Source organism: Dendrobates tinctorius, unplaced genomic scaffold (assembly GCF_039654945.1).
Source record: "Dendrobates tinctorius isolate UK_male_01 unplaced genomic scaffold, ASM3965494v1 ptg000160l, whole genome shotgun sequence".
NCBI classification, from domain to species: domain Eukaryota; kingdom Metazoa; phylum Chordata; class Amphibia; order Anura; family Dendrobatidae; genus Dendrobates; species Dendrobates tinctorius.
In genome coordinates, this window is record NW_027361827.1 from 16,398,246 (window position 1) to 16,424,898 (window position 26,653).

General features: G+C 46.6%; 1 protein-coding gene across 1 annotated transcript in view; it reads left to right on the forward strand.

The window, feature by feature from the left end:
• The window catches only part of FRMPD1 (FERM and PDZ domain containing 1), a 508,177-nt gene that overhangs the window by 400,718 nt on the left and 80,806 nt on the right, over positions 1-26,653 (forward strand). Inside the window, exon 10 of the mRNA XM_073549674.1 lies at positions 17,454-17,590. Coding sequence (XP_073405775.1) covers positions 17,454-17,590 — 137 coding nt within the window. The remainder of the gene's footprint in view (positions 1-17,453; positions 17,591-26,653) is intronic.

A 26,653-nucleotide genomic window follows, 5' to 3' on the forward strand; every position in this document is an offset into this window, starting at 1 on the left:
CATAGAGTCGTCAAGACCAGAGGGGACAGGAAATCCCACCATAATATCTTTTACGGTTTCTGCCAGACCCTTCTGAAAGAGAGCAGCTAGGGCATCATCATTCCATTTAGTAAGGACCGCCCACTTTCAGAATTTTTGACAATATAACTCTGCAGAATCCTGACCCTGATTAAATGCCAATAAGGTTTTCTCAGCTTGATCAATAGCATTAGGTTCATCATACAACAACCCCAGGGCTTGAAAAAACGCATACACATTAGCCAAAATAGAATCTCCGGGTGTCAGAGAAAAGGCCCAATCCTGGAGATAGCCGTGCAGCAGATGACAATTTTAACCTGCTGCACAGAGCTCCCAGATGAGTTAGGTTTCAAAGCAAAAAATAGTTTACAATTATTCTTAAAATTCAAAAATTTTGACCGATCTCCAGAAAACACATCAGGAGTAGGGATCCTTGGTTCAACAGCAGATGATTGAGCGAGATAGGCAGAAATTCCCCGCACTTCAGCAGCGAGCTGCTCAACACGATCGGACAATTGCTTAGTCTCCATTTAGACAAAAAATCCTCCTACGGCCCCAGAGAAAAAGAGGAAAAAATAAAGAAAAAAAGAGTCTACAGTATGGCTGGTGATTCTGTTATGAGTGGGTAACCGAGGAGGATGGCAGGAACAGGCTAAGCCACCAAAAAAACAGAGAGGTTGGTAACTAAGCGGATTGCAGACCCTGATCCTATTCACACAAGTAGTAGTAGCCGTGGAGCGTACCTACAATTCCCTAGACGCCTCGGCACAGCCGGAGAGCTAAGTATGCCTAAAGCAAGAAAGGTGAACTCTAAACTGTCCCGGAGCAGACCCCAAAAGGAATAGATAGCCCCCAAGCATATATTGTCGGTGAGACAAAATGAAACACAAACGCAGGCAGAAAAATAGACTGAGCAAACGATGGGGCCCAAACTTACTAGACAGGACAGGAAAGGAAAGGAAAGACACTGTCTGCAATCACGCAAAAACCCTGAAAAATCCAACATGTCTGATGTACAAAAAACTCTGAAGTCACACGACTTCGCCCCCACTATATCAGTTCTCCGGTATGAATTGGAAGCAAAGCAAAATAGGCCAATATAACAGGGGACTGAACAAACTTAAACTGGCTGTAAAATATGGAGCGGTGGTCCAGCACAGCCCCCAGAGGAGCAAGCTGAACTCGCACAACAAGCAGAGGGAGACAAAACCAGATCAGATGCAAAGGATTAGCAAATGAACCACTTAGCTGAACAATACCGGATCAGGGCAGGAGACATCAGACCTCTGAATGCACAGGAAAGCAATCACCTGCAGGGATTTCAGGAAGTCTGCAGACTTAATACTCCAATCAGTAACCCCTGATCTCCAATCACCATCATCAGGTGGCAGCACTCTGTCAATCTGGCCAGCTCCATTACCTCCAGTAACCACCGGAAGGAGCAGGGGGAGCTTCGGCTCAGAAGTCTGAGCCTGGGAATTCACAACAGTCCTCCATATAGTACACTACACTCCCCATAGTCTTTAATATAGTATAATATAATACACTCCCTCCCCATAGTCCTCCATATAGTATATTGCACTCCCCATGGCACTCCATACAGTATAATTCACTCCCCATAGTCCTCTGTTGTGAGTTCATTTTCCCCTTCATTACTGAGGCCCGAGGAACTCCCTCTTCTGGTAAAGAAAGGTAGTGAGCCTGATTGTCAAACACCTGAGGCTGATGATTGTGACTGGCTGAGTGGAGTTACGGACTGGATATAATGCTGCCGACGCCCTTCTGCCCTGCGGGTGATTTCTCTGTGGGATCCTTGGAGACCAGTCTGTATTCCTGCTCCTCCAAAGCTAAGTTTGCTGCTCTGCCTTTTGCTTTTGTGCTTTGACTTTGTTTTTGCTTTGTTTTTCTGTATTTCTGCCATTCCCTGCTGGGGTGTGCTGAATTCATTTAGCTCTGTCTTCTGAAAATACCTGAGTGCTGATTCAGTTTTTGAAGCCTAGCTGCTTCAGGGCCTTTTTCATAATCAGCTTGTTGGCTTATGTTTTTGATAGGGTTTTGGCAGATTGCAGACAGCAGCCTTCCTTTCCTTTCCTATCTAGGTAGTTTTGGGGCCCTGTCTTTGCTCAGTCTATCTTTCTGTCTGTTAGTATTTTCATCTTGCTTCACCGTCATTATATGTTTGGGGCTGCCTATTGCTTTGGGGTCTGCTCTGGGGCAGTTTAGATTTCCCCTTTCTTTCTTTAGGCCTATGTATTTCTCCGGCTGTGATCGAGGGGTCTAGGGCATCGTAGGAACCCCCCACGGCTACTGCTAGTTGTGTTGATAGGTTCAGGGGTCTGCAATCTGATATTTGCCAACTTCTCTGGTTTTCTGGACTTAGCTTGTATTTCTGCTTTTGCCTCCTACGGTGACTCAATCATAACAGTCCTCTATACAGTATAATATACTCCCCTATAGTTTACCTTACAATATAATGCACACCCTATAATCCTCCATGCACTATAATGCTCACAATAGTCCTCCATACAGCATTCTGGCCACCACAATGTTCTCACTGATTTAAACAAAAAAATAAAATACAATACTCACCTCTCTTCCTCATTTCCCCATAGCGAGCATTCTGATGTGCCGCACATCTCAGCGAAGTGGGCGCCATGTAGCGACGTCATCGCGCCCGCTGTGCTGAGACATCAGATGCCAAGGAATATTAATGGGGGAAGGACACTTCCTCTTTCATCATTGTTTTCAACTATATCGGCATGATACAGTTGAACTTGCGGTGAAGGGCGGGGGGCCCGGTGCCATGCTGGAACCATGCCCCCCTTGCTCACTCACGCTTACATACCTTTTTTTGTTTTAACAGTATAGAAAAGTGCAGTAGACTGCATTTCAGTTCAGTAGTTAACTGCAAAAACATTTACTATGATGTGTTTATAGTTTATTTGTATCAAATAATAAAATGTAATGTGTATGAGCAAAATGAAAATGTAAATCACATCAGGATTTTACAGCAAAAATAGCATCCATTCTTCAAGGATTATAGTAAGGTGTATGAGTAACCATAGCCAATTCAGCCATGCAGGCGATCTTCATTTTCATATGTAGATTGAAACACAACCATTAAAGAGACTGTCCCACAAATAAAATACATTTTAACTAATACATCTAAAATGTTTCTGTGCTGAGATAATCTTAGAAATGTGCCCCTGCTAAGTACTGTGTAATGACTGTGCCCCACCATTCGGAGTTGCTTCAGTTCATGGCCTGCACATACTGTACCACAGCCCCTGGCCAGGGGGGAAATCGAATCATAAGTCACTAATGATTAGTGAGTATACAGACGAAATAGCAGAGGCTCGTAGCTCATACTTTCTAAGGCAACAAATTTCTCTGTCTGTTTAATCCAAAAAAGAAATTTGGCCATGGCTTGAAGCTGTTAAAGAAGAACTATAATGAAAGCCATGAAATCCCTACTGCACGGCCATATAACAGTAATTATCTTGTTCCCGCACTGAAGAAACATCGACTAAAGATAAACTGAAATTTAAATTTGCCAGGTTCGAAAAAAAATGTTCAATTTTGATTTGTAGCAAATCACTTCAAAGTCAATTGAATGACTGCAAAGGCTCGAATTTCCCTTATAAAACGTGTGTGACACTATGAGGTCTCCTAGGACTGTATCAAAACTCTTTAACACAAATACACTTAGTAATGTCAAGGTGCCCTCACGATAGAAACAGGTAATAACTCTGTAGTAGCCATCAGCCCATTTAGTAACAGTACACTGACAGACTTTTTATGCTTATTTTCTTACTTAAAATTGTGTCCAAATACTATTCTTAGTCATTTATGGTCAAACATACCATTCTTTGCAGAACACTGGCACAAGCTGACAGTGTCACAGTCAAAGGTCAAACTATCCTGCTGTGACCCACTGTTCTACACAGATATTTTTGCTGGTGATATTGCAATAAATCTCATTTCATTTTGAATCTGGATAGCCTTGTTTTTCTAACTACATTTCATAACACCCTCTGCATCCTTCCAATTAAACCATTAGTGACCGAGCTAATTTTGACCTTAATAACAAAGACAAATTTTTAAAATCTGACCAGTGTTACTTCATATGGTAATAACTCTGGAACCCTTCAATGTTTCACAGTGATTCTGAGATTTTTTTTGTGTCATGGTCTGCCTGGAATTTCTGTTACAGTCCTTCTAGGGTTAATTCTATGTGGCCTTCCTTTGGTTTGGGGAGGGCTATAAGTAACCGCACTGGTGCTATGCTCGCTGTCAATGATACATCCATTCCTGGCTGAGTATCTGACCCTTGTATACCTGTGTATATTGCCTTCTTCTGTACGATTGCTCTGTGTATGACCCGGTCTGTTTCCCGTTTGATATTTGTCTGCTGATTTTGTACTTTCTGTGTTACTCTTGGTTCTACCCTGGCTACATCCCTGACTTCCCATCTGCCTGTTTCCCTGATACTGCGTTGCTCTCTCTAGCTTCTGACTCCCGACTTGCTTCTTACCACTCTATTCACGTTACCCGCTAGTTACTGCGCTGCCCTCTGGTCTGACCTCGGCTTTACTGACTATTCTCCCGGCTCTGCTGGGTCCCATTGTCCCTGCTAGGAGTTTGGGACCTAGCTCCGCCCCAGTCACTCCCCCAGTGGTCACGTGTGGCAGGTCTTGTTCCTCCTGCAGCACACTTTCAGCTGTTTTCACGTTCCACTGCAGGAGTCCTCAGGTTTCCCAGCACATCTTTGGACACGCATACAGTCTCTGGTGGTGAGTCTGATACGGTGTCCATCACAGACACATTGTACTATATGTTAGTGATAAATTTAGGTTGATATGTCTAGTAACATAGTTATTAAGGTTGAAGGAAGACTTTAAGTCCATCTAGTTCAACCCATATCCTATCCTAACTTGCCCTAACATGTTGATTCAGAGGAAGGCAAAAAAAAAACCCCATGTGGCAAACAGTAAGCTTCACATTGGGGAAAAAAATTCCTTCCCAACTCCACATACGGCAATCAGACTAGCTCCCTGGATCAACGTAATATTATGGAAACTAGTGTATATACCCTGTAATATTATACTTTTCAAGAAAGGCATCCAGTCCCTTCTTAAATTTTAGTAGGGAATCACTCATTACAACATCATATGGCAGAGAGTTCCATAATCTCACTACTCTTACAGTAAAGAATCCGCATCTGTGATTATGCTTAAACCTTCTTTCCTCCAGACGTAGAGGATGCCCCCTTGTCCCCATCACAGGTCTAAGAGTAAAAAGATCATTAGAAAGGTCTTTGTACTGTCCCCGCATATATTTATACATTGTAATAAGATCACCCCTAAGCCTTGAATTTTCCAATCTAAATAACCCCAAGTGTAGTAACCTGTCTTGGTATTGCAGACCCTCCAGTTCCCTAATAACCTTGGTCGCTCTTCTCTGCACCCGCTCCAGTTCAGCTATGTCTTTCTTATACATCGGTGACCAGAACTGTACACAGTATTCTAAGTGTGGTCGCACTAGTGACTTATATAGAGGTAAAATTATGTTCTCCTCATGAGCATCTATGCCTCTTTTAATGCATCCCATTATTTTATTTGCCTTTGCAGCAGCTGCCTGACACTGGCCACTAAATGTGAGTTTGTCGTCCACCCATACACCCAGGTCTTTTTCAGTGACTGTTTTGCCCAGTGTTTTACAATTAAGCACATAATTATACATCTTGTTCGTTCTACCCAAGTGCATGACCTTACATTTATCCCCATTAAAGCTCATTTGCCATTTATCAGCCCAAGCTTCTAGATTACATAAATCCTCCTGTAATATAAAATTGTCCTCCTCTGTATTGATTACCCTGCAGAGTTTAGTGTCATCTGCAAATATTGAAATTCTACTCTCTATGCCCCCTACATGGTCATTAATAAATATGTTAAAAAGAAGTGGGCCCAAAACTGACCCCTGTGGTACCCCACTGCTAACCGTGACCCAGTCCGAGTGTGCTCCATTAACCCCTTTCTGACATCAGACGTACTATCCCATCCATGGGACCCGGGCCCCTATGCCCATGGACGGGATAGTACGTCTAGCGCGATCAGTGGCGCCCACGTGGTGAGCACCGCTGATCGCGGCCGGGTGTCAGCTGATTATCACAGCTGACACCCGGCACAATGTGTCAGGGGTGGTCACGGACCACCCCCGACACGTTAACCCCTTGCACACTGCAATCAAACACTATTGCGGTGTACCGGGGTTAAAGGGAAGCATCGGCAGGGAGGGGGCTCCCTCCGTGCTTCCCTGAGCCCCCCACAGCAGCGCAATGTGCAGCGCTGCTGCGGGGGGCTCCTTCCCAGCAGGCCCCTGAATCCAAGATGGTGACGGGGGCCTTCGGGGGCCTGCAGGGAGCTGACTTCCTCAGTGCCTGCAAAGCGCAGGCATGAGGAAGTCTGCAGCAGTGCCTGTGACAGATCGCTGATCTGTCACAGTGATGTGACAGATCAGCGATCTGTCACAGGACAGTGATGTCCTGGGACTATGTAATAAAGTTAAAAAAAAAAGTGTTAAAATAATTTTAAAAAAATCGCCAAATAAATTAGAAATAAAAAAAAAATATTCCCCCAATAAATCCATTTTTTGGAAATAAAAAAAAAAGCAATAAAAGTACACATATTAGGTATCGCCGCGTCCGTAACGACCTGCCCTATAAAACTGTCCCATTAGTTAACCCCTTAAAAAATAAAAATAAAAAAAGAAGCAAAAAATAATGATTTATTATTAGAGTTGAGCGACTTTTGCTTTTTTAGGGTCGAGTTTCGTTTCATGAAATCCGACTGTTCCAAAAGTCGGGTCGAGCAAAATCGGCCGACTATAGGGAAAAGTCGGGGGTCCGACCGAAACACGAAACCCCATGTAAGTCAATGGGGAATTAAAGTCGGCAGTGAGAGGAGGACAGGAAACACACCTACAGTGCCCATTTGAATGCCAAAAGCATCAATTCTTCTTACTTAAGCTTGTCAACCTTAACTTCATAATACTAGTTATGCACTGAAAAATGGGGTTATTTGGCTAAAGTTGTGGGGGGGGTAGGGCTGGCTCCAGGTTTTCATGTGCCCTGGGCAAAAGAGAGCCCCTTTAACACATACCACAACTCATGATGCTCCGATACGGCAGAGAAATAGCGGTATAGTACAATGAAAAATACTTCACTTTTTACATCTCATGACGAGGCCCATCTATTTCTCCATACAGAATCATTGATCCCATATAATGTTTGAAACAGTATATGATGAGCTCCACATAATGCTACAGTATATGTTGGTCCCCATGGATGAAGCTCCACTGTCTTATGGGCCCAAATAATGCTCCAAATAAAATGGGCCCCATTTCTAATGCTCTAGTGTATAATGGGCCCTGTAAATGCTGCTCCAGTGTCTGATGTCCACCTTTGGAATGTTCCAGTGTATGGTGGGCCCCATCTATCATTCTCCAGAGCATAGTGCTCCCCAAAAATTGCTGTCCCAACATTGAAAACAATGAAGTAAGTCTCCTCGCTAGGGAACCTCTGTACTAGTCTGGACTCCTCGTCGTCCCCATCTTCCATCTCACTGCACAGTATTTCAACCTTGCAAGTGCTGTGATCCTGAGCAAGCAGGGGGGGCCCACTCGTTGGCATTGGCACTGGCACAGGGCCCCTGATAGTACAATGGTGTGTCTGACGGCGGGTGTGCCAAACCTACACTTTAATCTGCAGCTTCCTCTTTGTCACCGTGTAAGATGGAACTGTATATGGGAAGGGTAACCTGAGTTTCATCAGGGTCAGATTCAGGCCGTGTAGCGTGCGAGGGGAATGTAGTGGTCTGGGTCAATGTACCAGCAGATTCATCGAGCAGTGGCTGGGCATCAGTGCACTTGTGTTGCCCCCAGGAGTACGGTCGCCACAGTGGCATTACCTTCCTCCTAGGGAGTGTGATGTTATGCTTGGGAGCAATGAAGGATCTCTCTAGCAGGTTAACTTATTGGGCGGCATTATTCCCACGAGTCAGGACCCTCCAAACAGCGTTCATGAAGGCAAAGTGTTTGTTTTACATGGGCAGTATGGTTGCAAAGCTGAACCTTAAAGGAATGTCCAGAAGGGCACCACCAGGAGTGGAGCCTACAGCGTAATTTGACTCAACATGGGCAAACTCAACCATCCAGCCACAAAAAAGATGCACACATTGCAAGCTTAATTCCGTTAATTAGCGAGACTCCGTCATGCCCCACGGTCCGAGTCCGGCTTACTAGAGAGACACGCGAGGCTCTGGCACGTGAGATTGGCCAATAACTGGTGTGTCATGCCCTTACATGTCCGTGGCTGCATGTGCGCTACACTGAAAAGGCCAGTGTTTGTCGCTTACAGGTGCAGATAACCCGCTGAACAACGTTAGTGATGGGGATCTGGGATTACAATTATTACCCGCAAATGATGATTTCCCAGTAAGTGCAGGTCAACCGCAGTTCCAGAATTAGGCCTAACCGTCATTCCTGAAAAAATGAAAAACTTACGTGTGCAAACCACAGGTGCTGTAGCTTGCTTAACAGCTCGCCAGCCGTTCTCAGGCCCAGTATGGATTACACGTGATTGCACAAAGGTGAGAAAGGGTACCGTATCCCCGGATAACACGTATGGATAGCATAGTGTACACATTCAAAATATATGTGTATAGATCAGGAGGCAGGCTCAAACGGTGTCAGTCCCAGTATGGATTACACGTGATTGCACAAAGGTGAGAAAGGGTACCGTATCCCTGGATAACATGTATGGATAGCATAGTGTACACATTCAAAATATATGTGTATAGATCAGGAGGCAGGCTCAAACGGTGTCAGGCCCAGTATGGATTACACGTGATTGCACAAAGGTGAGAAAGGGTACCGTATCCCCGGATAACATGTATGGATAGCATAGTGTACACATTCAAAATATATGTGTATAGATCAGGAGGCAGGCTCAGACGGTGTCAGGCCCAGTATGGATTACACGGGATTGCACAAAGGTGAGAAAGGGTACCGTATCCCCAGATAACATGTATGAATAGCATAGTGTACACATTCAAAATATATGTCTATAGATCAGGAGGCAGGCTCAGACGGTGTCAGGCCCAGTATGGATTACACGTGATTGCACAAAGGAGAGAAAGGGTACCGTATCCCCGGATAGCATGTATGGATAGCATAGTGTACACATTCAGAATATATGTCTATAGATCAGGAGGCAGGCTCAAACGGTGTCAGGCCCAGTATGGATTACACGTGATTGCACAAAGGTGAGAAAGGGTACCGTATCCCCGGATAACATGTATGAATAGCATAGTGTACACATTCAAAATATATGTCTATAGATCAGGAGGCAGGCTCAGACGGTGTCAGGCCCAGTATGGATTACATGTGATTGCACAAAGGTGAGAAAGGGTACCGTATCACCGGATAGCATGTATGGAGAGCATAGTGTACACATTCAAAATATATGTCTATAGATCAGGAGGCAGGCTCAGACGGCGTCAGGCTCAGTATGGATTTGACGGCCCAGACTACACAGCGGAGGAGCAGGGAGAGGTAAAGATTGCAAATGCTGTGGCCCTGCCCAAGTAAGGGGGGCCCACTCGTGGGCATCGGTACTGGCACTGGGCCCCTCATAGTACGGCGGTGTGTCTGACGGCGGGTGTCCACCACCACCGTCAGAGACACTTGATTGCACTATGAGGGACCATGTGCCAGTGCCCGCTCCCAAGAGTCAGCCTACCCACCTGTCCAGAGCAACGGCACTCGCACGGTTTCGTGCGCTAGGTGGTGACCCCGGCCATGGGGGGGGAGGCAGCACAGTTAGGGAGTTTTAGAAAGTGGCATATGTTGATGTTGGACATTCAGCTGATGCAAAAGGCGAAATTGTTCAAGTCCCAGGAAGAGGAGGACCAAAGCAAGCCATTTTTCTGTCACCCTATGTGTCATCAGGGGAAGGTGGGACAAAATCCTTGGAAACCCATGCATGGTTCATTTTAATGAAGGTTAGATCATCCACATTTTGGGTTGACAGACGGGTCCTTTTTTCTGTCAGGATTGATCCAGCTGCACTGAAGACTCTTTCCGTTAGCACACTTGCAGCTGGGCAAGCGAGCTCCTGGCATATTGTGCCAATTCAGGCCAGGTGTCCAGTTTAGCGGCCCAATAGTCAAAGGGGAATGACCTGTGCGGGAGAACATCGATATGGGAGGAAAAGTAGTTTGTAACCATAGTTGACAACTGCTGTCTCCTGTCACTTTCCATCGATGCAGTATTACCAGTTGTGTGAGCGGTACTTGAAAAATCAGTCCACAACATTGTCATGAAACCCCTGTCTCCAACGCCACTTCTGCTGTGTGCACCACGAACACCTCTGCCAAGCTGCCCCCGGCCCGTACGGCTCGTGTGAGAACCATCACCGCTGCTGTGTGCTGGGAATGCCTCAACCAACCGGTTTACCAGAGTTGCTTGTTTATTAGCCAATATTAGGTCAAGGTTCTCATGTGGCATGATGTTTTGTAATTTGCCTTTATAGCGTGGATCCAGGATGCTGGCCAACCAGTAGTCGTCATCGTCCATCATTTTGGCAATGCAGGGGTCCCTTTTTAGGATCTGCAAGGCATAATCTGACATGTGGGCCAATGTTCCCGGTGTCAATGATGCACTGCGAGTGCTGGTTAGAGGAGCACTTTCTGGCAAATCCACATCCCTCCAGTCACGCACAAACCCTGTACCAGACCTTGCCACGCCAACATTTTCACTTGCCCCACGAGATGCATCCTCCTCCCCTAAGTAATCATCCCCATCATCATCCTCCTCCTCCTCTTCTTCCTCCACCTCGTCCAGGAGAGGTCCCTGAGCAGACAATGGCTGAATGTCAAGGATTCCCTCCTCCTCTTCCTCCTCGTCAACATTGGCTGCAGATGCCTGCTCCTTAAGGTGCGTCAAAGTTTGCATGAGCAGACGCATAAGTGGGATGCTCATGCTTAGGATGGCGTCGTCTGCGCTTACCAGCCGTGTGCATTCCTCAAAACACTGAAGGACTTTACAGAGGTCTTTCAGCTTCGACCACTGCACACTTGTCAACTCCATGTCTGCTCTCAAAGTGCCTGGCCGTGTATCCTCCCACAAATGCATTATGGCCTGCCTCTGTTTGCACAGCCTCTCAACCATGTGCAGGGTGGTGTTCCACCTTGTTGCAATGTCGATAATGAGGCGGTGGTTGGGAAGGTGGAGCAATCGCTGCAGCTTCTGCATACGAATGGAGTGTACAGTCGACTGGCGGATGTGCGCGCACAGTCTTCACACCTTCTGGAGCCGGGCTGTTACCTCCGGATAATTGTTGAGGAAGCACTGCACCACCAGGTTCAAGGTGTGAGCCAAGCAAGGTATGTGGCTGAGTTTTGAAAGGGCTATGGCTGCCACAAAATTACGGCCGTTATCACTAACTACCTTGCCTGCCTCAAGATGTATACTGCCCAGCCATGACTCAGTTTGTCGCTGAAAGTACTCGGCCAGCACCTCCGCGGTGTGTCTGTCACCCAAACACATCATCTGCAACACAGCCTGCTGACGCTTTCCACTAGCTGCTCGATAGGGGGACACCTCGTGTGCAACAGTGGCAGCTGCAGATGGAGTGCTCGTACGACTGCGCTCTGTGAACGAGCTTTCGCTTCTGGAGGAGGAGGAGGAGGAGGGTCGAACGCCTACAGCCAACTGTTTCCTATACCGTGGGCTAGGCAGTACTGTCCCACCACCGCTGTCCCTGTGGACCTGCATCCACCACATTAACCCAGTGCGCAGTGATGGACATGTAACTGCCCTGGCCATGCCGACTGGACCATGCATCTGTTGTGAGGTGCACCTTTCCACTCACTGACTCTTGAGTGCATGGACAATGCGGTCTTTCACATGATGGTGGAGGGCTGGGATGGCTTTGCGAGAGAAGAAGTGGCGACTGGGTAGGTCATAGCGTGGTACTGCATAGACCATGAGTTCGCTGAAAGCTGCGCTTTCCACCAACCGATAGGGCATCATCTCTAACGAGATTAGTTTGGCAATGTGGGCGTTCAAACCCAGTGTACGTGGATGAGAGACTGAGTACTTTCTTGACCTACTCATAGTCTCTGGGAGGGTGAGCTGGACATGAGAGCTGCATATGGTGGAACTAGCGGTGGACAGGGCGGACTGAGAGAGGGTTGATGATGGTGATGGAGTTGGTGTTCTTTCTGATGGCCTAGATTCAGTCTTTCATTGATATAACAGTGGGATTCCCTGACTGCTTTGGCCTTGCAACGACACCTCAACATTTGCTGCTGTGCTAACCGGTGGGCTTACAGTGGGGGAAACAATGTAGCGTTGCTGACTACCTTCTTTGTGATCAGTTGCACATGAGGTACTTGAGGTTTGGTGTTGTGTCCACGCTTGCAAGTGCATGCTGGTCAAATGTCTAAGCATGCAACTGGTATTCAAATTTTTCAGATTTTTCCCTCGGCTAAAGGTCTTTGCGCACTTCTTACAGATAACCTTGGCCTGATCATGAGGATTTTGTTCAAAAAAGTGCCACACTGCACTCTTCCTACTTTGGAAGACATTTTGCGACCTAGCACGCTGTGCTATTTTGACCGTCTGGACAAGCTGTCCAGCAACTCATTTGATTTTTGGAACCTGTCTTTGGAGTGCTCCGGGCCTGCCAGATAACAGCTGTTGCGATGTCGATATCTGCTGTGGATGCTCCTCCTCCTCATCTGAGCTATTGGAAGCAGCACCCTCTTCCCCCAATGGATGCCAATCTGGGTCAACAACTGGGTCATCCATCACCTCCTCTTCAATGTCATGTGCACCTTCCTCTGTGTCACTGTGTATGGTGGTATAGTATGCGGGAAGGGGCACCTGAGTCTCATCAGGGTCAGAATCTGGCTCATTACACTGCGAGGACAATGTAGTGCTCTGACTGAATGTACCAGCAGAATCATCTATCAGTGGCTGTGCATCAGTGCACTCCATGTCAGATTCATCTTGGCCTGGGTAATTCACCATTTCACTTGATAACCCAGGCATGGTATGTGAAAACAGCTCCATGGAGTAATCAGTTGTATGGCCTGCGTCATCCTTCAATCTTGGTTGGGGTGAAGGACACAAGGAAAGGTGTGGTTCATGAACATGAACCTCCAATGACGACTCAGTGCTTTTATTTTTTACAACTTCAGAAGAGGAGGCGATAGAGCTGGAGGCTGAGTCAGCAATGTAAGCCAAAACTTTTTCCTGAAGCTCTGGCTTTAAAAGCGGTTTGCCAACTCCTAGAAAACTAAGCCTTCGAGGCCTTGTGGAGCCAGATGATGACGCAGGCTCAACACCTCCTGCATTCGGTCCTATTTTGCTTTTGCCACTACCATCAGATCCACCACCAACACCATCATTACCATCTGGCAACCCCCACCCAATTCCACGGCCTCTTCCACCAGCCTTCCTCATTTTTGGTAAAAATGTACACAAAATCCCACAAATTATATAATAATGTAAAACAAGGTACAAGGTGTATATAGGACAGGGGAGATGTAGAATTTCTGAACACACTTGTGGACACTGTTGGATTGTGTGAGGCCCAGTGAATATCACACCGCTATGTCACAGGCTCAATGTCGCAGGTGTGAAAAATGTCACTATAGGACAGGGGAGATGTAGAATTTCTGAACACACTTGTGGACACTGTTGGATTGTGTGAGGCCCAGTGAATATCACACCGCTATGTCACAGGCTCAATGTCGCAGGTGTCAAAAATGTCACTATAGGACAGGGGAGATGTAGAATTTCTGAACACACTTGTGGACACTGTTGGATTGTGTGAGGCCCAGTGAATATCACACCGCTATGTCACAGGCTCAATGTCGTAGGTGTGAAAAATGTCACTATAGGACAGGGGAGATGTAGAATTTCTGAACACACTTGTGGACACTGTTGGATTGTGTGAGGCCCAGTGAATATCACACCGCTATGTCACAGGCTCAATGTCGCAGGTGTGAAAAATGTCACTATAGGACAAGGGAGATGTAGAATTTCTGAACACACTTGTGGACACTGTTGGATTGTGTGAGGCCCAGTGAATATCACACCGCTATGTCACAGGCAGAAATTGGCTAGTGTATGACAAACTACAAGGTGTATATAGAATTGGGCAGAATAGGAATCTCCCTAGAGTGTTGGTCTGTAAGAACGGAGCAAGTCCTCGACTTATCCTTACAGAGTCACACACAGATAGCTTCACTGTGGCCGTGATAACAGCCGTTACACGGTGCTTAGAGAGGAGCGTGCACCTACACCGCTGTCCGGTGTCCGTAAAATTGTCAAGCTCCGTGTTTTTTAAGTATACGGACTGACACACGCTGTATCTCTATAGTTTTTAATGTGATCAAACAGCAAATATACTTAACTGTTTGAAAACCAGACAAAACTAGAAGGTGGAGGTCTGTAAGAACAGAACGTGTCCTCGACTTATCCTTACAGAGTCACACACAGATAGCTTTACTGTGGCCGTGATAACAGCCGTTACACGGTACTGAGAGAGGAGCGTGCACCTACACCGCTGTCCGGTGTCCGTAAAATTGTCAAGCTCCGTGTTTTTTAAGTATATGGACTGACACACGCTGTCTCTCTATAGTTTTGAATGTGATCAAACAGCAAATATACTTAACTGTTTGAAAACCAGACAAAACTAGAAGGTGGAGGTCTGTAAGAACGGAACAGGTCCTCGACTTATCCTTACAGAGTCACACACAGATAGCTTCACTGTGGCCTTGATAACAGCCGTTACACGGTACTGAGAGAGGAGCGTGCATGTACACCGCTGTCCGGTTTCCGTAAAATTGTCAAGCTCCGTGTTTTTTAAGCATACGGACTGACACACGCTGTCTCTCTATAGTTTTGAATGTGATCAAACAGCAAATATACTTAACTGTTTGAAAACCAGACAAAACTAGAAGGTGGAGGTCTGTAAGAACGGAACATGTCCTCGACTTATCCTTACAGAGTCACACACAGATAGCTTCACTGTGGCCGTGATAACAGCCGTTACACGGTACTGTGTGAGGAGCGTACACCGCTGTATGGTGTGAAAAAATGCACGCTCAGTACCTCACCAGGACAAAAAAAAAAAAATTTGGATTGCTTTTAAAAAAGCAGTTTGCAGAGCAGTGGGAAAACAGCAATGCAGCTATCAGGAACCCTTATAAGGCAGCCTAACAACCAACACAGCTGATCCAGCAAAATATAGCCTCCACTTGCACTGCACACACAGTGACTGGTGTGTTGTACAGGCAAAATTGCTAGCAGCAGAAGCAGTTTTTGGTGTCTTCTTCCCTGCCTAACGCTCTCCCTACAAAATCAGCAGTAGCAGCAGCTCTCCCTATTCTGAGATCAGCATGAGTAACATGGCGGTCGACGTGCACACCCTTTTATACCCCCTGTGATGCCCCCCAAAGCAAGCCAATCACTTGCATGCCCTTCTCAAAGATGGTGGTGACCCCTGCCTATGTCATCACGTTGCCCACAGTGTCCGTGGATCCTGATTGGCTGAAAAAGGGCGGAAAACAAACTTTTGAAACGCGACTTTGGTGCTAAAGTCACCGAGCTTGTGGCCAACCTCACCCTAGGGTCGGGTTTCGTTTCATGAAACCCGACTTTACCAAAAGTGGGCGACTTTTGAAATTTTTCGACCCGTTTCGCTCAACTCTACTGAGAACAATAAAACATAAAAATAATCAATGTAAATCAAAATGAATATCCCATGGAGGTCTAAATTTGTGATGATACTCAAAATCAAAGTGGAAAATCAAATTAAAGTCTGATCCAACTTCAATGGAAATGCCTCAAGACAAGGAAATGATGAACAGTAGTGTGTGTGGCCTCCATGTGCTTGTATGATCTCCCTACAATGCCTGGGCATCCTGATGAGGCGGCAGTTTTTCTCCTGAGGTATCTCCTCCCAGATCTGGTATAAAGCATCAGTCAACTCCTGGACAGTCTATGGTGCAACGTGGTGTTGGTGAATGGAAAGAGACATGATGTCCCAGATGTGCTTGAGTGGATTCAGTTCTGGGGAACGGACACACCAGTCCATAGCATCAATGCCTTCATCATGCAGGAACTGCAAACACACTTCAGCCACAAGAGGCCTAGTATTTTCACGCATCAGAAGGAACCCAGGACCCACTGCACCTGCATATGGTCTCACAATGGATCTGAGGATCTCATCTCACTACCTAATGGCAGTCAGGATACCTCTGGCTAGCAAATGGAGGGCTGCGTGACCCTCCAAAGAAACGCCTCCCCACATCATTGCTGACCCACTTCCAAACCGGTCATGCTGGAAGATGTTGCATGCAGCAAAACTTTCTCCATGGTGTCTCTAGACTCTGTCACAGCTGTGATTGGAGGTAAAAAGTTTGCCTCTGGTCACTGGTGTGGGCTGATGGGACTACTGCTCCCATCAGCCTATGCCTGCTGCTGCTAATAACAGTGAGAGCATGAGTGACTGATGGGAGTATTCATCAGCCGGCGCCTGCGCTCTAAATAAATTATTTAAAAAAAAATAGTGTGGGTTTCCCTGTATTTTTTGATGGCACCCCCATCTGTCTGATTTGCCTGGCAGGTTATCAAAAATTCAGGGGAACTACACTTTCTCTAACCGGAATAATTTTAGTTGAACTCCACATTATTGGAAAAAAAAAGCAACTTTTCAAAGCATTTTATTGTAAAAGCTTTGATGAATCGCCCCCAAAGTGTAATTGTAATTCAAATGTAGTAGGACAAATCCCAGCTACACCATTTCACTGACCTCCTATCTTTTTTATTCTCCTATCAATTGAATCTCTGAATTATTCAGACTACTGTACACATCTTATTTACTGCTGCTTTCATACAACACATTACTGTCTGGAATAAGTATCCAATGTTTTAGGGCTTTCTACATTGCTGAGCTGTGAACTATGATGTTTCTCACTGTCCTACAGTCACTCTAATATGGCTGCTGCAATCCCTGCTTAGGCTTTTATAAAGGCTATGATTGGCTACACAATACTATATGATGTGATAGCTGCAAGGCATTATTTGGAAGCCTCTGTCTCAGGTCATGCATGAGGTCATATGACTGATGCAATCTTCTGCAATGCGTAATAAGTCGGCAGGCAAATTGTACGAATTTGCTGAGACCTGTGAATTTCATACCATTAGACTCGTATTTGATTTTCATCAAATTGATTCGCTCATCTCTGCGAGCTAGTTTTATTAACCTAAGCCATAGTTTAGTGCACAGTATAAGTAATATCCACTTTATTTGAATCTTTTGCCTCCCATTTATCTGTTCTATTATTTTGTACCACCAGAGCTGCAGTGATGTACTTCAGGAGAGATTTGCAGTGGAGATGAAATGTAGTGTCGCACTACGTTTGGCTGCATTGCACATTCAGGAACGCATTCATTCTTGTGGTCAACCGCAGAAGATAACATTCAAGTATATTGAGTAAGTATGGACTTTAGTTGAGCCATATTTGTTCATAGATAAATCAGATTTTGTCTATTGAAAAACCACCATAAATACTACACATAGAAACTTACAAATTAAGACTTGGATGTGACACAGCCATTTGTGTACATAAATAATTAGGATTTTAATCTACCGCATTTGTGAGTTTTATGTCATGAGCAAGGTAAAACAAATGCATTCCGACAATATCGTATTGTTACATCACATTAAAGCAGGGGTCCCACCTCATGCCTCGTGAGCCACCTATAGCTTGGAAGTCCCTGCTACATGGCTTCTGGCTGTCTTCTAGCTCACCGAATTAGAGTCGGGTATAGCAGACAACCAAGAACTGGATGAAGTGGAGGAAGAGCCATGAAAAAGCTGTAGCATAGCAGCACTGCTGCTGACTCCTCCTTCCACTACTTGCTGGAGATATCATCCCCATTAGGCCAGGGTCACACTAGCGATGAATACGGACGAGTGCTATGCGATAAAACATCATACAGCACTCAGACCAGTATTCATCTATGGGGCAGCTCTCATCAGCGCTTTTTTCTCTGCCGTTTTCAACGTGCGAGTGAAATTGCAGCATGCTGCGATTGTCACCAACACTCGGCCAAGTCTCGGCTCATTCACACCCATATAAGTCTATGGGTGCGAGTGACACAGAGCACATCACTCGAATATCATCCGAGTGCTGTGCGATATATGCTGACCCCGGCAATGGAAGAGATGTAGAAATTAGTTTCTCTGCCTCATCTGCAGCTGTGCTCCGATCCTCTCTGTGCGAGTGGCTCGGAACACAGACACATGACACTCGGCTCCCGCTCGCAGCAAAGCAGGAGCCGAGGGTCATTAGCTTATCGCATCTGATGCTCTCTCATCGGATGCTATACGCTAGTCTGACCCTAGCCTTAGCATGCTGGTGCTTCTGCTTCCTTCAAGCTTGTTTCCGTGCCATCTTCCACAAAACTACAGCTACATTTTTCACATGTACAGATAGTTCCTAGATTAGGTGGATGATTGGTATGTATTGTGCAACTGTCCAATTTATTAGGACAGGTGTATGACATATGCTGATGGCGCATTCATCCCAGCAGGAATCTGCAGACATGATGTCACCGGTGTTGCTCACCTCCCAATATAGAAGTGAGTGGAGTCAGAATAATACTTTAAACATGTATCTGACTTAAAGGGGTTGACAACCTGTCAAGCCCTTTGTCACGGGTCCTTCTCCGATACCACACAATCAACAGAGCGCGGGAAGTGTGAACAATCCCAAGACCTTTATATATAGGCAAAACAAAAAGGTCCATAAACATTCCATCACACTGAGGATACAGTAGTCCAGAACACAAATACAATTCAGTAACAGGATGAATGTCTAAGGAGATGAGAGTCCAATAATCCAGCAGACAGAGGATAAAATGGGTCCATATGCTTCCCCTTCTCTCTGACATGCTGTCTTCACACGATCATCACCACACAGCGTCTGTCTTGACCAGCTCCTGTCCTCCCCAGCCCCCTCCTTATGTCCAGGGGTAGTCAGACAGGTTGGGGTGGTTTTCAGGCCTCCCAGACCTGAGAAAGGTGCCTTAGGGATTAAGGCACTACAGGGGGTTCAACAAGAGGCATAGATACAGTCAGGCTGCAGACAGTAAGTGAGCTAATTCAATTATCAGACTTTTGGAAGGTAATTGAGACTCTAGACATTATGGGGAATACACGGAATGATACAGTGCAACAAGAGAACACTATGTAAATCCGTAAAATATAAATAGACACAAAATGATACCCACATAACATATCACACCATCATAACCTCTCCTGTTGTGAATTCTCTTTCTGGACTCCCTCTGGTTATTACTGAAGATAGTGGAGCTGGTCAGATTGACAGAGGGGTTGCGAGTTCTCTTTCTGGGCTCCCTATGGTGGTTACTGGAGGTAGTGGAGCTGATCTGATTGACAGAGGCTGGCCACCTGATAATGAGGATGACGATTGGAGATCTGGGGTTTCACATTGGGATTTAAGACAGCCGAATCCTCTATCCCTGCCGGTGATTTTCTTCCTGTGCCTCCTGAGGTTTGATATCTCCTGCTCTGTCCCTGCATGGTTCAGCTAAGTGGTTCATTTGCTATTCTGTTTGTATTTGATATGGTTTTGTCTAGTTCTGCTTTGTGCGGGTCAGCCAGCTCCGGCTGGGACTGTGCTGAATCACCGCCCATATGTTACTGCTTGTGCCAGTTTTTGTCCCCTGTTATATTGGTCTCTTTTTGCTTTGCTTTCAGAATACACCAGAGTGCTGATATAGTGGGGGCGAAGTCGTGCGACTTCAGTGTTTTTGTGCATCAGACATGTTGGACTTTTTGCAGGATTTTTTGTGCATGCTTGCAGACAGTGACTTTCCTGTCCTGTCTAGTCAGTGTGGGCCCCATCATTTGCTCAGTCTATTTTCCGGCCTGTGTTTGTGTTTTCATCTTGTCTCACAGACAATATATGTTTGGGGGCTATTTATTCCTTTGGGGTCTGCTCCGGGGCAGTTTAGATTTCCCCTTTCTTGCTTTAGGCTTAGTTAGCTCTCCGGCTGTGCTGAGGCGTCTAGTATCATCATAGGTACGCTCCACGGCTACTGCTAGTTGTGTGGATAGGATCAGGGGTCTGCAATCTGCTTAGTTTCCAACCGCTGTGGTTTTCTGTGGCTTAGCCTAGGCCTGCTATCCTCCTCGGTGACCCATTCATAACAGAATCAGCAACCTTACTGTAGACTCTAGGGTACTCTAAAGAAGGAAAGAATTTAAAAAAAAAAAGTGTCAGAATTTTTTTTATATATTTTTTCCTCTTTTTTTTCTCTGGGTCTGTAGGGGGATTTTTTGTCTAAATGGAGACTAAGCAATTGTCTGATCGTGTTGAGCAGCTCGCTGCTGAAGTGCAGGGAATTTCTGCCTATCTCGCTCAATCATCTGCTGTTGAACCAAAAATCCCTACTCCTGATGTGTTTTCTGGGGATCGGTCTAAATTTTTGAATTTTAAGAATAATTGTAAACTATTTTTTGCTTTGAAACCTAACTCAACGGGGAGCTCTGTGCAGCAGGTTAAAATTGTCATCTCCCTACTGTGCGGCGATCCCCAGGATTGGGCCTTTTCTTTGACACTCGGAGATCCTATTCTGGCTAATGTGGACGCGTTTTTTCAAGCCTTGGGGTTGTTGCATGATGAACCTAATGCTATTGATCAAGCTGAGAAAACCTTATTGGCATTGAACCAGGGTCAGGATTCTGCAAAGTTATATTGTCAAAAATTCCGAAAGTGGGCGGTCCTTACTAAATGGAATGACGATGCCCTAGCAGCTCTCTTTCGGAATGGTTTGGGAGAAACCGTAAAAGACGTTATGGTGGGATTTCCTGTTCCCCGTCTGGTCTTGATGACTCTATGTCATAGGCAATTCAAAATTATCGGCGTTTACGTGAACGTAAAACTACACGAGAGGCGTTGCCGCCTTTTGAACGAACTTCTGAAACCATGCAATGCGATAGGGTTTTGTCTAGGGCGCAACGTCAAGAGTTTAGAAGGCGTAATAAGTTGTGTTTTTTTGTGGGGACGCCTCTCATGCTATTTCTGTCTGCCCTAAATGAGAAAAACGTTTTGCTCACACATTTGCGGTGGGCAGTGTACAGCCTAAGTTCCTTTTGGTGATTACCCTGATCTGCTCCTTGTCTACATTTTCCGCTAAGGCTTTTGTTGATTCAGGAGCAGCTTTGAATCTGATGGATTTGGACTTTGCTAAACGTTGTGGTTTCCCATGATACCCCTGCAGACGCCTATCCCTTTGAGGGGTATTGATGCTACTCCTTTTGCGGAAAATAAACTCCAGTTTTGGACCCAGGTTATAATGCGGGTCGCCCAGGACCACCAAGAAAATTGTAAATTTTTGGTGTTGCACAATTTTCATGACACTATTGTTCTGGGTTTTCCTTGGTTGCAAACTCATAATCCTGTTTTGGATTGGAAATCTGGGTCTGTGGTGAGTTGAGGTTGTCACTGTGTTCTTAGTGACACTCCTATTTTCTCCACCTCTCCCCAGTCTCATGATATTCCTGACTATTTGGCTGATTTTTCTGATGTATTTAGTGAGAGTAAGTCTGCGTCTTTGCCTCCTCATAGGAGTTATGACAGTGCAATTGAGTTAATGCCCGAGTGTAAATTTCCCAAGGGTCAGCTTTTCAACTTATCTGTACCTGAACATGATGCTATGCGTTCTTATATCAAGGAGTCGCTGGAGAAGGGTCATATTAGACCATCTTCTTCACCTTTAGGTGCTGTTTTTTTTGTGGCCAAGAAAGATGGTTCATTAAGGCCATGTATTGACTATCGTTCCCTTAACAAAATCACTGTTAAATATCAGTACTCGTTACTCCTGATTTCTGATTTCTTTTCCAGAGTTAAAAGTGCCTGTTGGTTTACCAAGCTTGACCTCAGAGGGGCGTATAATCTTTTTCGCATCAAGCACGGGGATGAATGGAAGACGGCGTTTAATACTCCAGAGGGACATTTTGAGTACCTGGTGATGCCTTTTGGGCTCACTAATGCCCCTTCCGTCTTCCAGTCTTTTATGAAGGATATTTTCCGGGACTTTGTGGATAAGTTTTTGATCATTTATTTGGATGATATTTTGATCTTTTCCAGTGATTGGGATTCTCATGTGGAACATGTCCGGACTGTGTTCCGGATTTTGAGGGAAAATTCTCTGTATGTTAAGGGATCGAAGTGCCTCTTTGGTGTACAGAGGATTTCATTTTTGGGATTCACTTTGTACCCGTCTGCTATTAAAATGGACCCGGCCAAGATACAGGCCATTTATGATTGGGTTCAGCCTACTTCTTTGAAGGCTCTCCAGAAGTTTTGGGGTTTTGCTAATTTCTACCGTAAATTTAAGTAATTTGTCTGGTATTGTTAAACCACTGACTGACTTGACCAAAAACGGCGCTGATGTGGTGAATTGGTCTCCAGAGGCAGTTTCGGCATTTCAGGAGCTTAAGCGGAGATTCACTTCGGCTCTGGTTCTACGGCAACCTGATGTCTCACTCCCATTTCAGGTGGCGGTAAATGCTTCTGAGATTGGTGCAGGAGCCGTTTTGTCCCAAAGAGATCCAGTGACTTCTAAGATGAATTCCTGTGCCTTCTTTTCTCAAAAATTCTCCCCATCTGAACGTAACTATGATGCGGGGAATCGGGAATTGTTGGCCATGAAATGGGCATTTGAATAGTGGAGACATTGGTTGGAGGAAGCTAGACATCAAGCTGTGTTCCTCACCGACCACAAGAATTTGATTTATCTTGAATCAGCCAAACGCTTGAATTCTAGACAGGCTAGGTGGGCCTTGTTTTTTAATTTTGTGGTCTCTTTTCTTCCGGGCACTAAGAATGTAAAGGCGGATGCCCTTTCTAGGAGTTTCTTTGCGGATTCTCTTGATGTGACCGATCCTACTACCATTCTAAATGAGGGTGTAGTTCTTTCCGCCATCTCACCCGATTTGAGACGTGCCCTGGATGAATTTCAGGAGGACAAACCCGAACGTTGCCCTATGGGAAAATTGTATGTCCCTGACCAGTGGAGGAAAAGAGTAATGTCTGAAATTTATTGCTCCGCGTTGGCTGGTCATCCAGGTATTTTTGGTACCAGAGATTTGGAGAGTCGGTCTTTTTGGTGGCCTGCCTTATCTCGTGATGTCAGGAATTTTGTGCAGTCCTGTGGGACTTGTTCTCGGTCTAAGCCCTGTTCTCGTTCTAGTGGGTTGTTGATGCCCCTGCCGGTGCCTAGGAGGCCATGGACCCATATTTCAATGGATTTTATTTCTGATCTTCCTGTCTCTCAGAGAATGACTGTTATCTGGGTAATCTATGATAGATTTTCTAAGATGGTCCATCTTGTACCACTCCCAAAGTTGCCAACTTCTTCAGAGTTGGTGCCCTTGTTTTTACAACAGGTGGTTCGGTTGCATGGGATTCCTGAGAACATTGTGTCGGACAGAGTAGTCCAGTTTGTTTCCAGATTTTGGAGAGCTTTTTGTTCCAAACTGGGAATTCAGTTATCTTTCTCCTCTGCATTTCATCCTCAGACCAATGGGCAGACTGAGAGAACAAACCAGACTTTGGAGTCCTATTTGAGATGTTTCATATCTGCTAATCAGGATGACTGGGTCTCATTTTTGCCCTTGGCAGAATTCGCGCTAAACAATAGGGCTAGTTCTGCCACTTTGATGTCGCCCTTTATCTCTAACTTTGGGTTTTCTCCTCGATTTTCTTCAGGGCAGGTGGAATCTTCGGCCTGCCCAAGTGTGGATTCTGTGGTAGAGAGAATGCAGCAGATTTGGGACCAAGTGGTGGATAAGTTGTCCCAATCTCAGGAAAAAGCCCAACGGTTTTCCAACCGGCATAGGACCATTGGTCCCCGGTTTAAAGTGGGTGTGTCATGATCCATGCTGGATCAGGACTGATATAAAAGCACAGGTAACCTTTTTTTTCTGTGCTTAGGTTTGGATTTTGCCCCCGGTAGCCATTAGGATTATTGCACTGTGGTGTTGCTTGTTCTAAGTTTGCTCCCAGTGGTGGTGAGCGTCATTGCACTCTGGTTTCTTTGGTTAAGTGCACATGATTTAATGCTGGTGTGATTGCTGGCTTTTACCTATAAAAGAGTCACAGGTGTTGCAATCAGTGTTGGTGATAGCGTCTTTTTGGGATTCCAACCACGGTGAAGGGAGCAGCTGGCTGAGGTGTGAAGCCACTGCAGAAACCTGGTGAAGTGAGCAGCTGGCTGGAAGGTTGGAGCCACTGCTGAAACTGGTGTTGTAACGGCCCTTACCTGTTCCCCTGCGCGCGCCTCCCCGCGCTCCTGCTCTCTGTCGCGTCCCGGCCTCCGGCTCCCTTGGCATCGGGCACCTGCGCACTGACGTTGTCCTGCCGCGCAGCCTCCTGGGTAGTGTGACGCGCATGGCCCCGCCTCCAACATGGCGGCGCCCATCGCTACTTATGGCCGGCGTCTGGACTGGTAAGACTCCTGTCTACGATTGCGATGACGCTGTCTCTTGGCAGTGGTCTCTGTGTCTCAGGCCCCGCATCCTAACACTTCTGTCTGCGCTGTCCTCTGTGTCTCTGCTTGTCTGACTTGCCGCTGCTAGGGCTTCCTCTGATTACTCTTCCCCTGTGCTCCAGCCTTTCCTTGCCTCCTTGGGTCCTGGTATCCTGTCCTGTCCTGCTCCGTTCGTCCTTCCGTCCTTTCCTCTGATCTTCCCTGCTTGTTTGCCTTGCCGTTCGCTCCGTGTTTTGCAGTCTCCGGCTCTTGCCACCCGCTGTGCTCTGTTCCTGCATGCTGCCCATTATCCACGATCTCAGTGGTCCTCCGTGCTCTCTCTACGGACCTACCTGTGCCTCCACTCCGGTCTTAAGCCCCAGTCTTCCCTTTGGTTCCGGCTGTCGCGGTTCCATCCCCTGGGGGTCTGCCCCTAACACTCCCTGTATAGGGGGTGGTCCTCACCTGGGCGCTCACCCTCAGGGGCTCTGGAGCTGTGACCCAGAGGGTCCACTTCCGGGTTGCTCCTTCTTCCCTCTCTGCTACAGCAACCGTAACAGTTAGACAGGCCATGGACCCCGCTGGAGCCACGGCTGCCCAAAAGGAGTTGGTTTTCCTTTGGGAGAACCAGACGCGCATGTCCTTTATGAAAACCATGGACTCACGTCTCTCCACTCTCCAAACCTCTGACCCTGGTAACGCCGCCCAGTTGGCTGGCTTGCAACAAGAATTGGCGCAGCAGCGTGACACCCAGTCTCATATCCTCAGCTACATGGCCTCGGTAGACGGTCGGTTGCTTTCCTTGCAGTCGGCCGCCTCTGCTCCTCCTGCTGCAGGTTCCCATCCTCCTCCGCGATTGGCCAAACCACCCCGGTATAGCGGTGATGCCAAATTGTGCCGGGGATTTATAAATCAATGCCGCCTTCATTTTAAATTACTGCCCCAGCAGTACTCCACTGACTGAGCCAAAGTGGCCTTCATCATCTATCACCTAGAGGGGAACGCTCTGGATTAGGTCAATCCTCTGCGGGAGCGTGATGACCCTGTGGTTACTCAGTTATCCGTTTTCCTGGACACTTTCCATCAGGTTTTTGACGAACCGGGTCGTTTAGCCTCCACCACTGAGGCTTTGTTTAACCTCTGCCAAGGTTCTCTAACTGTGGGCCAGTACGCCATACAGTTTAGGACCCTGACCTCTGACTTAGGTTGGAATAACGAGGCATTGGTGGGCGCCTTCTGGCAAGGCCTCTCGAGTCGTATAAAGGATGAGCTCGCTGGTCAGGATACCCCTACAGCGCTAGAAGATTTGATTTCCCTAGCTACCCGGATAGATCTCCGGTTTCAGGAATGGGCCAGGGAGAGAAGGGTTTCCCGTCCATTGTCTTCTGCAGGCCACTCAGTCCTCGACCCAGGATCCCCTCCTCTGCCTCTGCACCCGAACCTATGCAGGTGGACCGCCTGAAACTCGCTGACCAGCGTCGCAGGGAGAGAAGCCTCCAGAGTCTTTGTTTCTACTGCGGTTGCGGGGCCCATTTGCTCCGAACTTGTCCCGATCGTCCGGAAAACTGCTCCGCCTAGGCCAGGTAAGAGAGACCTTCCTGGGCGTTTGTGATACCTCTCTACCCCTCACTCTGTCTGTCCTTTTGCATGTTGGTGGGAAGCGTGCTTCTCTAGAGGCCTACGTGGACTCGGGGGCCGCTGGGAATTTTATTAGACTTGAAGAGGTCAACAAATTTTCTGCTCCTGTAAGGTCCTTGGAGAATCCTCAGGTTCTCGCATCCGTAGATGGTCGACCTCTGCTAGAGACGGTTACTCTTGTCACTCATGAGGTAGAGTTGCAAGTAGGGGCTCTGCACACGAGAAAATTACGTTTTATGTCTTAGCGGGTATTTCCCATCCAATCCTCCTCGGTCTCCCCTGGCTGCGGCTCCACGAGCCCACCTTAGATTGGCATAGCGGCAACGTCTTACGCTGGGGGCAGTCTTGTAGGGCT